Source organism: Phoxinus phoxinus, assembly GCF_949152265.1.
Source record: "Phoxinus phoxinus genome assembly, chromosome: 6".
NCBI classification, from domain to species: domain Eukaryota; kingdom Metazoa; phylum Chordata; class Actinopteri; order Cypriniformes; family Leuciscidae; genus Phoxinus; species Phoxinus phoxinus.
Genome location: NC_136881.1, coordinates 5,504,205 through 5,522,652, shown reverse-complemented (window position 1 = coordinate 5,522,652; position 18,448 = coordinate 5,504,205). Strand labels below are relative to the sequence as shown.

Sequence of the window (18,448 nt, the reverse complement as noted above, 5' to 3'; positions counted from 1 at the left end):
TTCCAAAACACAACAATAATACATGTCAGAATATAACATGTTAGGTCTGGAAAACAGTTAATATGAATAACTAATAATAATTAATAATGTGCTTTATACTTATACAGAATACAATACCGGTCAAAAGTTTGGAAACATTACTATTTTTAATGCTTTTTAATTAAAAATGAATCAAAGAATCCTGAAAAAGTATCACAGGATATAAAAAAAATATAAACCAGCACAAACGTTTCCAACATTGATAATAAATCAGCATATTATAATGATTTCTGAAGGATCATGTGACACTGAAGACTGCAGTAATGATGCTGAAAATTCTGCTTTGCATCACAGGAATAAATTATATTTTGAAGTATATTAAAATGGAAAACCATTATTTTAACATGTAATAATATTTCACAATATTACTGTTTTTTGTGTATTTTTGATCAAATACATGTAGGCTTGATGAGCTAAGAGACTTATTTCTAAAACAATTAAAATTAGTAATGTTTCCAATCTTTTGATCGGTACCACACACACACACACACACACACACACACACACACACACACACACACACACACACACACACACAGTTTACTGTACGTGTAAACTCAAACACATGGCATTGGTTCCTAAATTGCATCAAAATCAAAACCACATGGACACAGTCAATTTAGCGGCTCTCACAGCATGTGCCTGCATAAATAAAACACACACAGACACATTTACATGCATAGTCTTCACACGACTGTTTGGTATACTTCTCAGGGGTCAGGGACAATGGTTAATACATGAAAGGCTGATTGGAGTGTAGTTTTACAGATGTGGGATCCGATAGATATTGACAAGCTGCAGGCTATTCTGCTGACGCACTCATTTTTCTCTCTTCCCTCTGGCACGCTCTACCTACGCCAGACTCCTTTATATGCTCTGACATATTTCATTATTAGGATGGTCTTGAAGACGTGGCCGCTCGGAGTTTAATCTGGCTAAAAACCCCTAGCTAGCGCTGGCCAAGCCAACCACTGCAGTCCTCTCTCTCTCCTTGCATCTACTTTGCAGTAAACGTAATATTTGTAAATGTATTTTTCCTGTAAATTCACCGTCTAGTCCGGCATTGTCTCTATTATTATTATTTTTATGATCATTATTATTAATAGGTTTTTGTTTGGTGTCTACTAAATGTTTTAGTAAATATGTCTTAGGTTATTTTTGTATTAATTAAAAAAAATCTAGCACAGTAATAAAGTTATTTATCCATAATGTCAAAACCAGATTTATTGCCTTGACTATTGAATGCCAGCCTTCCCTATAAGCAACCTATAAAAACATTGCACTCATGTGATGTTCCCTTTATGGTATGTAACAAATCATATGACTTGCGTGTCTGTGGAAATTGTATCCAGGAAACCATAATCCATTATTTCTATAAAGAGTTCATAAGAAAGATGTGGTTGCTAAACCACTAAATATAACTCTAAAGAGAGTCTTATGTGTTCTTCTAAGAGAATGAGTGAAGCAGTCTTCACTTGAGCGTTAAATATTATTGTAAAAAACAATAGTGAAGCATAATAGTTAATAGTCTAAAAAAAGTGTTTGTGTGTGTATAAATTGTGGGTCCAAAATGATTTGCTTTACTTGTTAATGGCTAGTGAAATTATTAGGAAATATTTTGAATGAAACGAAATCGTGTTCTGCATTGTTTAATTAAAAACAAGCACTTCGGTCTTTCTACCATGTAAAGTTAAGCTGTATTTTCAAAAGATAAGATAACATTTACAACTTTTATAAATGTTCCAATTGATATTTATACCTTACATATTAAATGCTAGGTACTTTCAAAAGTTTTGTTTACTTAATTATTATTTTTTTACTTCTTAATCACTATTATTTTATTTTATTTTACTGAGGATTTAAAACCACCAAATTTTCTTTAATATTCATTCCATTTCCCAACCGGTCGCATGAATGAAGATATGCGTTTTGACTGTTCTTTATTTAATTTAATTTTTGATAACTCTGCTATATCTCCCATATGAACGTGAATATTTTCTGTGGAGGTGAAAGCTGTTAGATGATGCTCAACAATCACTGACCTCTTATTTGATTTTTGCGTAAGGGTCAGATAGTTGTTCTTTAACCGTGCTTTTAACCATGCGTTATGTTGCGAATCTTAAAGGGCATGGTTGAATCATGCACAACAATACCAGAAACATGAATTTAGAATAGAACTTATTTTGGCTTTAAATACTACTTTCATTGTTCATATGTCCAAATTGGTGGAGTATAACTCACCTTTTTGCTAGCAACAAAGCACATGTTTGTGTACGTGTGTGTGGTTGGTATGAAGAGCCGAGTCCCGGTCTGCAGGAGAGGAGAACATGTCCATTAAGAGGATAGATGAAAGATGCTGGAGGCATCGCTCTCTCTCTCTCACTGGCTTTCCTCCAACACTCCAACACTTTCCTGTGGCACCTCTCATCCAAATGAAGACCACTCATAGAGCCTGCATTGCTCACGGGCTCTGCTCTGCTTTAGTTCACAGTTCAGCATCTCTTCATTCATCTCTCTTCCTCTTCTTCTGCCGTTCGGCCCTGCAGCGCTGCTTCGGCTGATTTGTTTGTTTTTGTCTTCGTCTCATTATTTTCCTTTTTCGTGATAATGGCAGCATACAGGTATCTGTCTGCCGGAGAGACTTCGCCAATTACAGTTTTATTTCCTATGAACTTGTTCAAATGACTTTGCCGTCGTTCTCTTGGTCTGATTCTGTTCCTCGCTCGTCTAGTTTGCTGTTGGTTCAGGTAGAGAGCAGCCATGTTGTGCTGGTTTAGACTGATTTATGTTAGCATCCCAGAGAGGGCCATCTGTGTCCAATGTTTGTGTGTCGGCACACTTGAGTGCAGTGCTGTGGAAATTAAATCTACATTTTAAACATTTCACTGCTTGGATCCTAATGATTACAGCTGCATTTTGTTTGTCAATGCTTAATTTGTGCATAATGAAATTCCAGAACAAGGACCGGTCATGGATCCCAGTGTTTGTTTATTCCAACTTAATTTCAGTTTAAATTGTGTATATATACCAAGCGTGCCGCACGAGCCCTGAAAATTGAAGCCAAAGCGTCTCGATCACCCCCCGATGACTGGTCCTAGTATAGGTCATAAACCCTGCCTCCCCATATTATTTAATGGCAGATGAGACCAACTAAACAATTCAATTAAACTTCAAATATATTTTTTCCAAATATGGTTTCTGTCATTTACTGTCGTTTTTATCACGCTGATGTAAGTTCAAGTGTTTTTTTTTTTTTAAAGTTTGTTTTTAGTTAGTTATTTGATCCGGTGGTGTGACGTCATGATTGACAGCTGTGATTGACAGGTTCTCTGAGCGAAGTAGTCACTGAAGCACCAACATTTTTTCAGGATCCTCGGAGGACTGAGGAGATTGGAGCTTTAAATTTAATTTTATTAATTTAAAAAAAGTGCAGGAGCGTGTGCTTGAGATTGATTCTGTGAGAGTGAGGGCGGGGCTTTGATTTTGCGGCTTTACTCCCTGCTCACTACTGTGCAGACTCAGAGTCAAGTCCCGAGATCGCTACTGCGCAGACTCAGAGTCAAGTCCCGAGATCGCTACTGCGCAGACTCAGAGTCAAGTCCCGAGATCGCTACTGCGCAGACTCAGAGTCAAGTCCCGAGATCGCTACTGCGCAGACTCAGAGTCAAGTCCCGAGATCGCTACTGCGCAGACTCTGGTCCCGAGATCGCTACTGCGCAGACTCTGGTCCCGAGATCGCTACTGCGCAGACTCGGGTCCCGAGATCGCTACTGCGCAGACTCTGGTCACGAGATCGCTACTGCGCAGACTCTGGTCCCGAGATCGCTACTGCGCAAACTCTGGTCCCGAGATCGCTACTGCGCAGACTCTGGTCCCGAGATCGCTACTGCGCAGACTCTGGTCCCGAGATCGCTACTGCGCAGACTCGGGTCCCGAGATCGCTACTGCGCAGACTCTGGTCCCGAGATCGCTACTGCGCAGACTCTGGTCCCGAGATCGCTACTGCGCAGACTCTGGTCCCGAGATCGCTACTGCGCAGACTCTGGTCCCGAGATCGCTACTGCGCAGACTCTGGTCCCGAGATCGCTACTGCGCAGACTCTGGTCCCGAGATCGCTACTGCGCAGACTCTGGTCCCGAGATCGCTACTGCGCAGACTCGGGTCCCGAGATCGCTACTGCGCAAACTCGGGTCCCGAGATCGCTACTGCGCAGACTCGGGTCCCGAGATCGCTACTGCGCAGACTCGGGTCCCGAGATCGCTACTGCGCAGACTCTGGTCCCGAGATCGCTACTGCGCAGACTCGGGTCCCGAGATCGCTACTGCGCAGACTCTGGTCCCGAGATCGCTACTGCGCAGACTCGGGTCCCGAGATCGCTACTGCGCAGACTCTGGTCCTGAGATCGCTACTGCGCAGACTCTGGTCCCGAGATCGCTACTGCGCAGACTCTGGTCCCGAGATCGCTACTGCGCAGACTCTGGTCCCGAGATCGCTACTGCGCAGACTCGGGTCCCAAGAGGTCAGCGCCATATCGGGACACCGGCGACTTCACTTCTCACCAATTGAAGAGAGCCAAGGGGTCCATCTTTTTTTTCAGTCTATGATATATCTACACTACTGTTCAAAAGTTTTCAAAAGGTTCACTTTTAATGTTAATTGAAAAAAACAATGATACAAAAACTAAACAAATAAATATATTTGCGGAAAAACAATTATTTCCAACCTTCATTCTGACCTTCAAAAGTGTGGCCGTTGTTACAAAAGATTTATATTTTAAATAAATGTTGTTCTTGTGAACGATGTATTTATTAAAGAGTCATAAAACAACGTATCATGTTTCCTACAAAAAATATGAAGTACTGAAAATGTCTTCTAAATGTCTTCTACTGTCTTCATAATGCGGTTGCTGGCGTTTTATAAAATTTAAATGTTACTGTGATTTTTACAGTGATTTTACCACAGCTAAACTTTGTTTTTTGCTTAGAGATGACATTTGACTATAGTAAAATTATGTACGTGCTTCAGTGGCTTATTGTTTTTATTATTCTGTCTGTTGTATACACATTTTTAAGTGTTGCTCTGTGAACAAAAAATAGTTCTTAAAGGGATAGTTCAGCCAAAAACGAAAACCCTGTCATCATTTACTCACCCTCATGTCGTTCCAAACACAAATTACCTTCTTTCCTCTCAGGAACACAATAGGAAAACTTCTCCTTTTGTGTTGCATGTAAGGGTTTGGAACGACACGACACGAGAGAGTAAAAGATGACAGAATTTTCATTTTTGGCTGAACTATCTAAAGCTCTTTTCTGCATGACACTTTTTACCTCTCAAACACCAAGCACTTCTCTTTTCTTCTTTCCCCTGTCTGTTTTTTTTTTGTTGCACTCTCAGTGTTTGGAGTCCTTGGATTTCTTCTATTCCTCCATTTTATTTTCCTGTTTGTGCTTGTTCTAATCCCTCACCTTCTCCTCCTGCTGCTGTTGCCCTTGTTCTCAGCCATTTGCATTGCTTACGGCCTCATATTTGTTCTTCATCTCTCAGTACTTCACTTTATGTTCCTCTCCCCTGGACTACTGCTACCACTGCTACTTTTCGGTTTAATATTCCTGCATGTCTGGTCCGCGTTTGCAACACCTCATTTATTCCGTGATGCTCTTTCACCCTCACCTTGAGGTTTCATCATCCACCCTTCTCTAGTCCTCTTCCTCCACTACAGACGTCTTTTCATATTTCATTCCCGTCTGTTCTTTGAAAGCGTCCAGATCCATTAGACTTTCAGCCAGTGTTGGGGAAAGTTACTTTTAAAAGTAATGCATTACAATATTGCGTTACTCCCTTAAAAAGTAACTAATTGCACTTAGTTACTTTTTTAGAAAAGTAATGCGTTACGTTACTTTTACGTTACTTTTTTCCCACCTGGACTGGGCTTGTTTTTTTATAACACAAAAGTTATATTTTTGGGCAAATGTAAAGACCCTTTTACACCAAAAGTGAAATAATAATCCTCCGGCTGAAGGAAAGCAAACAAGCAAACCTTTCTATCTATCTACAATCATTTTTGCGTATAACTGAATCATCGAAGGTCAGAAGCATGTACATTGGTCAATAAAGTTAAATTCAATGCATAAAAATTCATGTTTTATTTAACATATTTAGTTATTGGAGGTTTGCATAGTATTCTGATTCTGCATTTCACTGATTTTATACATTTTGAGGAATATTGAATATTTGTTTGTGCAAGTGAGATGAGTAAATGCTCACATTTAGTCTAGAACTACAATAAACATCATGTTCACACACACACACAACATGTTGAGATTTGTCTCAACATGAGGACAGGAGAGCTGTCAGTCAATAAATGGGAGAACAAAGTAACTTGCGTTACTTATTTGAAAAAGTAACTCAGATATTTTGTTGTAAATGTTAAAAGTAATGCATTACTTTACTAGTTACTTGAAAAAGTAATCTGATTACGTAACTCAAGTTACTTGTAATGCGTTACCCCCAACACTGCTTTCAGCTCAGTTCACCGCACAACTGTTACATTTTCAGGTCACAACTTACGACCACCCTGTTGAAAAGATCAGCTTAGACCAGGTGGAATCTCCTTGATGATCCAGTCCTGATTTGATATATATATATATATATATGGTGCTGGTCTTTTCAGCAGGGCACTATACGTTACGTTTCTAATCTTGAGCTCATCTTCCAATATTCACCCTTCATTACCATCCTCCATCCCTCCATCACTGACATCCCTCCATCATCTCCCCGTCTCAGAACCCCCCTCCCCTAACGGGACGGCGCTGGGACCCAGGTTGGGTCTTCGGAAGTCCAGTTCTCTGGAGAGTCTCCAGACGGCGATGGACGAGGTCAGTAAGGACGAGGTGCCCTTCCATCGCCCCCGCGCACACATGGTCAGAGGCAGAGGATGCAACCTCAGCTTCCGCCACGCCATCGACAAGTCCTACGAAGGGCCTTCTGAACCCGAGGACGGTGAGTTCTATGTAAATCATGAAATGCAGCATTAATTAAATAATTAAAAGAAACATATTTTTATTGATTAGAATAATTTAGACTAGGTTATTTTAGCATTATTTATATTTTGTTATATTGTAATAGTTTGAATTAGAATTTTATATCTTCAGTTTTCATTTTAATTTGAGGTATTTAATTTAGTAATTTTGTTATGTGTGTAATTTTTCATGCGTGTCATCTGTTTAGCTTTATTTAAATATAGGTTTTAGTACTTTTATTTAACAACTATATTTCAGTTGATAACCAAGGTAACTGTGTTTACATTTCTAATTTGTGAAAAATATATATAATATTTATATTTTATTTTAGATTTATTTCAGTCAACGAGAATTAATCAACAACAATTGACATTAACAACCATAATTCATAAAAATAATGTCTTTAAATATGAATAATGTGATTTTTATTATTAATATTGTTAATTTATATGTACGCACATTAATAATAATTTAGATTAAACCTTTATTAATATGTATATTTTTTATTTTTTATTCCGCCTAGTCAAATTTATGCCAATTATTAAAAAATACATATGTATATAATATATATATATATATATATATATTTGTACAGTTAAGAATAGGTTTATTAATATAATAATGATATTTTTTTAGACATTTATACATTTATTAAATTATTGATTTATTAAGTTTAAGTTGGTGCTGGAATTAAATATATATTTTTTAATCAGTGCACCATCAGTTGATCATGCCTAATGCAACATAACAACTCTTTTTATGTCCTCCAATTTATTGTTAATGTTATTATGTAGTAGTGTTTTCATTTAAACAGAAGGCCTTCAGTGGGTTTCTGCAGTTATTGCTCACAACAGCAAAAGTACATTAAAGTGTGTGTGCACTGCATACCATTTAAAGCATGTTGCTGAGCACAGTAGCGCGATTTTCACGAGTTCTGCCAAACATGTGCTAACAGTTACAGCTGCATACCACTGCTTCTCACTCAGCCAAAAGTGCATCTGCACCCTTCACATTCATTACTCTCACCAATGTACCCCATATGCTTAGAATTCTCTACATGCATTTTTGTCCTCATTTTAGTATATGATGTTGCACTGTGGAAATGAAAGTCAAAATTATTGCACACACAGTATTCCAAACTATGTTTTTGTAATCAAAATATAATAGCACAAAGTAAAAAGAAAAAAATGGTTTCATGACTTTAAAACTTCTTAAGTTGAGTGCGGTTGGGTGCCAGTAACGCTCCCTCACTTTTAGAAGCTCAGAGAGATGAATTTGACTCTCAGTGACTGGTTGAGCTTTGTGAGCCAGTGAGGAGTGAATCAGCAAATGCATCAGTAACACGGATTGGGATTTCTGTCTGAAACTCCAGCAGCAAGTCAGCACATTCAAGGGCACGTATCAACCCTGCTCGTTCTCATTGACATTAAAGACCCCTTCTAAATGAGAAATAGAGACAGAACCTAAGCAATAGCCAGAGCCTTCGATTGGAACCTATAAGGTGTCAGACTTCATGAATAAATGTCGAGCTTTCTGCACCCTTAGAGGAGGTGCTGGATGAGTGGAGGTTTATGGATATCAACTTCAGTAACAACCTATTCAATTCAACACGAGACTGAGGGTGAACATGTCCAGGCCACATTTCACATCAAAAGTAAATAAAACAAATAAAAATGTTCCATAAGAAAATGAAGCATATTTTGGGTGCATTAAGGATGCAAATATTATTTATTATTGTATAATAAATTAAGGGCAGTACAATAAATATTTTAGTAGTATTTTTTGTTCACATTGCAGCAATGTTTTGCATTATGGTAACAGGATTTTGTTGAGAATTTATGCAAAATGCAAAAAATAAAGTAATTTATTTATTATTATTATTTATTTTTTTGTAAAATATGACATTGCTTTTAATATAAACTTTAAATAGATGAAAATAATTCATTGCTATTTAATCAATTTTTTTTGTTTGAATAGTTTTGTTTTCAAATTTGCTGATGTTTACCTTTTATATGCTTATTTTTCTTTTAAAAATGGTTAGAATGTGTCATTTTTAATGCATATGATTTTTACGTTTGACTTGCCTGCAGGTAAACATACCATAAAGAAAGGCTTTCTTCATCATTTACTGACAAGCGAGAGTCTGTTTCGGAGCTTGTTGTTTGATTCCTTATGATTAGATGACATTAGGAGTTTGCTCATGTCTGTGTCTTTGTTCTTCTCCAACAGATGACTCTGAGGAAGAGTCTGGAAGAGACACTCCCGCCAGCGGATCCTCTCGCCAGGACCTGGATGAGGACAACAAGGTAAAGAAAAAGAAAACCAAAAAGAAGAAAGAGAAAAAGAGCAAAAAGAAGGACGAGCCCGAAGACCCTGAGAAACGGCCAAAGAAAAAAGGATTTGGATTGTTGAGGTACGAGTCTGACTTGCTAGAAATTCACACACATCACAGTTACAATACAAAGGTGAAATCTTCATGACAAATGCAGTGATTTGTGTCAAATGATTCCCCATAAAGTGTTTGGATGCAGCTTTGCAGCTCTTAAAGGCCATATCATGGAAACGGGACTATCCTGGGTCTTTTGAAATGAAGGAGTCTAAATTTGTCCCTGTGCTGATCCATTGATATAGTGAGGTTAATGCAGAGGGTGAATAATAAGGGCCTCCGGACGCAGCTGCATATGGAGGCCTTCCGGTTATTTCAGCACCATGGCATTTGAGGACATAACAAGTGAACTCACCATATGCAGTCTTTGTGTGATTTTATAAATATAGGCACACATGTAAGATGACAGGCATACAGTGAAACCCATGTCTTTAAATGAGATCGACAGGCTTACGTTTGAGGGTTTTATATCTGGACTTCATTCATAATCCCTTTCCCTCTTGACGGACATGAGAACTCTTTTCATGTATGAGATGAAAGATAATTGAATGGCAGTGCATGTCTCTCTAAACGATAAAATAGACCTTCTAAATCTCCTCTGTGAGGACTGACCCCTGTCCAGCTCTGACTATCAATTGATCAGCTTATGCTTGTATTTTCATGGAAACCTCCGTTTTAATCAGCTTTGGAAAGTGTCACCATTTGAGTCACTGCTAGCTTGTAAAGTTGACATGAAATTGTGTTCACAACCCATTTGACTTCTGTAATGTGACAAGAAATAGGGTGCTCAAAAATAAAAAGCCAAGTCACCTTTATTTATATAGCACTTTATACAATACAGATTGTCTTAAAGAAGCTTTACAGGGTTAAATAGGGACATTTTGATTCAATGATGCAGAGTTCAATTGTGCTGTAAAGCAGCTCTAAAAATATAGTCTCATTGTTTAGCTGAGGTCAGTTCAGTGTTGATTAAATTCGGTTATGTGTATGTGGTCGAGTGTGTGTTCAGTCAAATCAATAATACTGCATAATATTAAGTGTCCCCTACTAAGCCAGCCAGAGGCGACCCAAACTCAGAGAGTCCAAACTCCATCAGTGGCAGGATTGGAGAAAAACCAGACTCAGTCGGGGGACCAGTTCTCCTCTGGCTAAACGAACCGACATGGTGTGGTTAGTAGTTGTACTAACTGTCAGGTTGTAGATTGGTATCATTCAGAATATTTCATCTATTTCCTTCTGCTTGAAGATTGGGTGGATGCATGGTCAAGAACTTTGTTTTATTTTTTGCTAATATAGCAAATTTTTTGCAAATTTTTTGCTTTCATTTGTCTTGACTATTTTCACCATTTCTGATGTACACATCTTGCTACTCAGCTACTTTGTAAAATCGTTTTTCCCTAACTGCAATGATTGTCACGCAGTGGTCAAAGCGCCTCGACCATTGTGCTGAGAGATGCGTTGAAACCATGACACGAGTCACGTGAAAGGGTCTCACAGTTCCTCTCTTTAACGCTGATAAAATTCCCAGAAACTCAAACTCGCAGCCAAATATCAGTCAGCCAAACAGCTTGGACGTATTGGACAAGGGTTTTTGCCAAACAACTCGTATCACATCTCTGCTTTCCAATCTGCTTCCTTATTGAATTTGAAAAATGACTTAATTAGCCATTGTGTTATGGTGCAATTTAATCTAATTGTAAAGTCTTCACGGGTGCATTTCATCATCTTGAAAAAAAGAAAAAGGCAAATTATAAACATGTGAGAGCGTGATTCATGGTTCGTTTTTCAACTTTGGAGCAAAGCAAACTGGTGATTTTCATTTCTTCCCTTGTATGGGTGGAAATGCTGTGTTTATCGTGTGACAGAGTATGGTTTTGAAGACAGATGCGCTGTTTGTATGGGCTGCAGTTACAGATGGATTTGTGGGATGCTTTCAACGTGACAACAATAGAGCATCAGACTTTCGGAGCTTTGCGCTTTATAGCCATCTTCGTGTTTTGGCTGCCTGCCGTGATGGATTTAGATTCACTTTTCTTTCTGTGGTTTCACAATTAGAGGTATTTCATTGCATGAGCAAAGTGTCAGTGAAACGATCATTGAAGCGGACTCTATTATTTGAGTTTCTTTTAGACATAAAATAATGAATAACGGATGTTTTGGCTGTGTGTGTTATGCATTCAGTCTCAATATATATATATATATATATATATATATATATATATATATATATCGTACATGTGAGTATGCAGTTATCTGTGGTGCTTTTTAAATTGCATTATTTTTTTATTAAAAAATATTCTACACACACACACACACACACACACACACACACACACACACACACACACACACACACACACACACACACACACACACACACACACACACACACACAAATAAGATATACTACAATATACATGCATACATACAGACAGACATGTATATTAAAAATTTAATATTATATATATCGTCCTGACATTGTTTCTTAAACTCTACAGTATATACATTTTATATTACATAGGTTGTTACATATCCCAATCCTATTTCAGTCACATTATGAAAGTATTGTGAATGTTATTTTGTGTATTTAAAAAACAGTTCTTGGTCTTTATGATATTCAATGTTTAACTAAATATTTGCTAAAAATCACTTAAAAACCTGCACTACAAAATCCATTCTTTTAAACATGGAAAATCATCATACAACATCAAATAAATAAAACCCTCTCATGTGTTTTTCTTTGACATTGAACACAAATTTTGACACCATTCTCTGGTGTGTCATTCTCGCTCACACGCACGTCTGCTGCTTCCCAATCCGTCCACCTCAATTCCGTTTAGCGTTCCAAATCGGAACCAACAAATCCAACGCGGCATCAAGCCAATTAGCACGCCTGTACTTTCTCTACCCAGAATGCATCACACAAGAGTCGTGTCGCGCAGTGAGATTACACACCAACCCTCATCTTGCGTTCCTAAGCCAACAGCGTTTAGACGTATACTAGTTGAGCTATAAACACGCTCATGGTGTTTGTTTATGAGTGAGCAGATGGCTTTGACAGTAATCTGAAATGGAGATGATTCTTTAATTTACTTAAATTTAGCATTTGGCTCCGTTTAATCCCTGGGTGATTTGAAAAGAAATCCCGCTGCGCTCTTGACATGTTTTTGAATGTTTGTGATGCTCTCACAGTTTCGTGTTTTTAAAGTTGTAGTTGTTTTGCAAAAGTTGTACTATTATGAATGTTTGCTTTTGATTCATGTAGAAAAGATCATTTGGGTTTGAGATTCTGTACAGTAATGGCAGCTGAGCTGCGCACAGCCTTTTACAGCTCCATAGAGAAACATTTATCCGTGGATTTAATTACAGAGCCTATAAAACAGCTAATACTTACTGCTACGTGAAAACAAGCATTAGCGACTGACAATCTAACGGAAATGGGTCTTTACATTTCTAAAGTGTGGTTATATTTGAACAAATACTTCTGATTTAACATTTTCTGATGAAAGTTTTAATGGTATTTGCATTGTCATGAGGTTTAGTTTGGGTTGACAACTTTTTGAGTATTTGCTAAGCCATTTAATGAAGCAGTTGACAAGGTGTTTTGCAAGATTTTTTTCATCTGCCATGTAAAAACGCAAGTCTGCTCATGTTTGTTGATGCATGGAGTAGTTGAAACTGTTTTGATTACCCTCACAGAAATATACTAATGGGTTGATTTGGTTTTAGGAGGTGATTTACAGACAAATGATGTGTGTGAAAAGTAGTTAGTATGTTTATCTGCCTTTGCACACACGCAAACGACTTGTGGTGCACATATAATCGTACAATGACGCTTATAATGGATTCCATATCTGTTTTTATTGTGTGGAGTTATAGCTGATATTTAGCATGGCACACATGCTTCAGCGCGGTGCGAGACGGACACATCATGTTTTATTTGCCGTCTGAGTGGGAACATATGAAGCTGTTAACACAATCGCTCAGTGCAGCCTGCGAGAGGCTAATTACTGAAATCTGTTTCTAAAATTGAACCCCATTCTGCAGTGATTTCCTCATTTATTCATGCCGATGTGTTCTGTCAGTCAGGCGTTGTGGACTAAAAACACATATTCATATTAGCAGAGAAGGCACCCTGACTTATGAATATTAATGAGCTTTTGCATACTTAATCGCTCGTGGCAGGCCCTCCTCTCCGTGTTTGTTTGTGAGGGTTCATTTGTAGGTTCATCTGTGTCTTCTAACTTCAAACTTCTTGACGCGGTGCACGTCTCTCAAACTTTTTTTGAACTTAATGAAACGCTTAAATCGTCGACGAGGGGTATTAAAGCCTGTGTGTATTAAAACAACTCAAGATGGCAGTTTAAGACGAAACTCAAGTCACTTTATATAAAGAATAACTTTTGTAAAATGATGACAGACATCCTGCTCATATTTAGGTTTATAAGATGGGAGCCAGGTGCTGTGCAAAGACATGAAAGCAACATAAAAGCATCCTAAAATTAGTCCATATGCCTCATGCACTCCATTCAAAGTCTTACACGATAGCTTTCTGTGACAAACAGACTTATTCACTAACAATTTTGCCTTAAATCTGGTTTGACAGTGGTCACTATTCACTTTCATTGAATGGAAATGAGCAGCTTGGACGTTTAGTTATAATACAATCTTACATAGAACACAAAAGGACAGATTTTTATCATATTATATTTAACAATATGAGCCTTTATTGTATTATATATTGCAGTTGCAATATGAGCTTTTTTTGCCTATTTTCATGAGTGCATTATTGTAGACATTCAGCTATAAATATCTCCTTTTGTGCCTCCATTTAATATTACATTATACAATATTATAGTATTATTATATATTGCAGTATTAGCTTTTTATTTTTGTAGGCACATTATTATAACTAGCTTACTTATTGAATATTTCACATTATAAAAGATAATAAATATGCACTACTAATACAGTTGTGTTTTGAGAAACAAACAAACATGTTTTGTGAGTATGAATGGCAAAGATATGTAAACCTACTCACAACTACGCGTGTATGAATTACTGTATGTGCGCGCTCATTTGTGTAATACAGACACACAGCGAGAGTGGCAGTTTAAGCGTACACTGTTGTATTGAGCCTGGAAACCACAAGCAGTATCCCATGACACATGCTCCTCGTCTTCCATCTCCTGCACACTGTGAACGGCGTTCTGAGACAGCTCTGTGATTGATGGACTTCTCTCCAGCAGGCCCGGTCTCAGGGAACGCTGCTCTGACGGTAAAGGTTAACAGCCTCTTTCCCATCAGAGACACGCCTGGCCTGGAAGTGGTCAAATCACATTAACCTTTACTTTCACGCCTTTTTAATATTAGCAAGTGCTGCATAAAGAAAATCCCCCTCATGGAGATTCAACACGCACAAGTATAGAGGAACAGCATGGGTGGTAGTTTTTTCATGGGCAAAATATTATAGGAAGTTTTAAAATGGTTATAAATTCAAAATTTACCTCTAAATGCCAGGGCGTTACTATGTATGTGTTGTGAGTGGTTGTTAGCACGTTGTGTGCAGTTGCTCGGTGGATTCTGACTTGTCCAAGTCCATAGTCAAGTTTTAAAGACTCCTAATTTTGTTTTGGAGTCTCCTACAATAGGTTTACATGCATCCAAGGTCAAAAAACACTTTAATTTTCTCATAATAAACATTGCAGCATCACCTCATTTCTCAAAGAGTCTGAAGCGTTTCGTTCAAAGATTCAGTCTCTCTAAACTCCTCCTTTTCCGCGAGCATCCTCTGCTCTGATTGGTCAGACGGCCCAGTCTGTTGTGATTGGTCTACTGCTTACAGCAAGCCAAACGTCCATTACCATATCTGAACTTCGGCTCCGGAGGCTTCCTCAGCGCTTGCTACACAGTGATACGAACAGTAACAACGGCGTCGGTTTTTCCGGATCAATTCCAACGTAAGTCCTCATCCTTTAGAAGTGCACTTTTCCCCTATGTCTTTTAAATGTTCTACTACGATATAGCCAGTAAAATAAAGGCTTTTTAAATCATTTTGAAGAAGAGTGCCTTGGATTTTCTCTTTTGTGCATGCATGGATTCGCAGCGCAGAAAACGTACTCGGTTACTAACGTAACCTCGGTTCTCTCTAGGAGAGGAACGAGTACTGCGTCGAAGAACGCTACGGGAAAGTATTTCTTTGTCGAGATTGAAGCCTAAAAATTAATCCTTAATTTTGTAAATATTGTAAAACGCTTTTCTGTAGCATACAACCCTAGGTGGAGCAATATCGCTCACCCATTGGCTGCTCCGCCAGAAAAGCACAGCCTATGCGAGGCCAGAGACGCTGACCAATGAGGGCGCTTCGCGCCCTTCTGCGTCACCTCCCGCCAAAACAGGCGTGGCCTAGGCCTATAAATACGAGCATAGCTGTCTAACACACTGATTTTCGTCACGAAAGCGACGCAGCGTGGACACGCATGGCATGAGACGCAGTACTCGTTCCTCTCCTAGAGAGAACCGAGGTTACGTTAGTAACCGAGTACGTTCTCTTACGTAGAGTTCTCTCGTACTGCGTCGAAGAACGCTACGGGAACCCTATGTAACCCGCCATGCGTGTTCTTGGACCGACACAGACACCTAAGGGCGCGCGCGCCCTGGCATACAAGTGCCTACCCCAAGAAGTATAGGGAGAGCGGCTAAAAATAGCATCATCCCTTTATAGTAGTGCCTCTAAGGGCATAATAACATATATATGAAATATATATATATATGAGGGGTAATAGCATGCTCATGGGACACATTGTCAGTGAGTGATGCTTAAACATTGAAGTGACCTGGGCCGCAACGCGGGGCAGGAACACTAACATAGTCTTCTAGACCGAGAGCAGTTTAGCCTGCAACGCAGGAACCTCTAGGTTATAGAACCTTATAAATGTAGACGGGGAGGCCCAGCCTGCCGCCATACAAATATCTTGTAACGAGATTCCGCTATACCAAGCCCACGAAGAGGCCATGCCTCTCGTAGAATGTGCTCTGATGCCCAGGGGGCATTCCAAACCTCTAGATGCGTAGGCTAGCGCAATGGCATCCACTACCCATCGAGATAGACTCTGTTTCGTCGCGGCTCGCCCTTTAGAGCACCCACTGAACGAAACAAAGAGCTGCTCCGTCTGTCGAAAAACAGCGGAGCGGGACACATAAGCTCTTAATGTCCTGACCGGGCAAAGGGAGCTATTTCCGTCCTCCGAGGCCGGCAGGGCCGCCAGGGAAATGACCTGAGCCCTGAACGGTGTGTTGAGGGACTTAGGTACATACCCATGCTTCGGTTTCAACACGACTACAGAGTCGTTTGGCCCAAACTCCATACAAGAAGCTCTAACTGAGAGCGCTTGCAAATCCCCCACGCGCTTCACTGAAGCGAGAGCCAAAAGAAACACGGTCTTGAAAGACAGGTGTTTCATGTCAACTGAGTGAATAGGCTCGAAAGGGGCCCCTTTCATAGCGTTCAACACTGTAGAAAGGTCCCAAACGGGGACTGAAGGAGGCCTTGGAGGGTTTAACCTCCTGGCTCCTCTAAGGAAACGGACCACCAGGTCGTTTCTGCCCAGTGAATGGCCAAGCGTCGGATTAACGAACGCAGATATGGCAGCCACATAGACTTTGAGCGTGGATGGGGTTCTTCCCTTATCCAATAGCTCTTGGAGGAAGGAGAGAATCTCCGTTTCCCCGCACTGAAGTGGTGACAGACCTTGGTCTGAACACCAACCAGAGAACACCGACCATTTGGAAGCGTAGAGCCGTCTAGTAGACGGAGCCCTAGCCTGTTTGATCGTGTCTAACACTCCCTTTGGGAGGTTAGCGGGTACCCGTTTATGGCCCATACGTGTAGGGACCAGAGCTCCGGGCGAGGATGCAAAATCGAGCCCTTGGCCTGCGAGAGGAGGTCTCTCCTCACTGGAATCGGCCACGGGGCAGTACTCTTCAGTCGCATCAAAACTGGGAACCAGGGTTGATTCGTCCAGTACGGAGCGACTAGTAGCACCGCGCATCCGCTTTCCTCGATACGCTCCAGCACTTGAGGCAGGAGTGAGACAGGAGGAAAAGCATAGAGCGGACGGCGGGGCCAGACACTGGCCAGCGCGTTCGTGCTCTTCGAAAAGAATTCTGGGCAGTGAGCGTTTTCCTGGTTTGCAAACAGGTCTATTTCCGCTCTGCCGAACGTTTTCCACAGCAGACGCACTGTCTGTGTGTGTAGAGACCACTCTCCCGTCGGAACTTTGTTCCGTGAGAGTCTGTCTGGGCCTACATTCAAGTGGCCTGGCACATGCATTGCTCTCAACGAGCGCAGGTTGTGCTGGGCCCCTACCAGTATGCGTCCCGCTAACCTGAATAGGTTTCGGGATCTCACGCCACCCTGGCGGTTTATGTAGGCTACTACCGACATGTTGTCCGAACGGACCAGGACGTGGTGCCCTTTTATCCGGGGACAAAAACGCCTCAGCGCAAAGTCCACCGCCATCATTTCCAGGCAGTTTATGTGCGGTAGTTTGGCTCGTTCTGACCACTGGCCAAAGAACGGTCTGCCGTCGAGCAGTGCTCCCCAGCCTGAGGTGGACGCGTCCGTGGACACCACCTTCAGGCTCGAGGGAGTCCCCAGGCTTACACCTGACCGGTACCAGTCTGACGCTCTCCATGGTGTCAGGGCTGAAATGCATTCCTGATTGACCTTGAGGCGATAGCGACCGTGCAACCATGCTCGGCGCGGTACGCGCGCTTTCAACCAGAACTGCAGTGGGCGCATGCGCAGCAGGCCCAGCTGCAGTACCGCTGAGGCTGAGGCCATGAGGCCTAGCATTTTCTGAAATCTCTTGAGCGGCACTAAATGGCCTCTGCGGAAGGATTTCGCCATTTGCAGGGTGTCTTGCCTGCGCTGTGATGACAGCTGTGCTGTCATAGACAGCGAGTTCAGATCCAGTCCCAAAAAGGAGATCCTTTGACTGGG

General features: G+C 40.5%; 2 protein-coding genes across 2 annotated transcripts in view; both read left to right on the top strand.

The window, feature by feature from the left end:
* Window positions 1-18,448, top strand: part of nrp2a (neuropilin 2a) — a 250,386-nt gene that overhangs the window by 72,354 nt on the left and 159,584 nt on the right. The window lies entirely within an intron of this gene.
* The window catches only part of pard3ba (par-3 family cell polarity regulator beta a), a 156,830-nt gene that overhangs the window by 94,675 nt on the left and 43,707 nt on the right, over window positions 1-18,448 (top strand). The window contains exons 16-18 of the mRNA XM_079615678.1: window positions 2,654-2,660; window positions 6,743-7,038; window positions 9,288-9,471. Coding sequence (XP_079471804.1) covers window positions 2,654-2,660; window positions 6,743-7,038; window positions 9,288-9,471 — 487 coding nt within the window. The remainder of the gene's footprint in view (window positions 1-2,653; window positions 2,661-6,742; window positions 7,039-9,287; window positions 9,472-18,448) is intronic.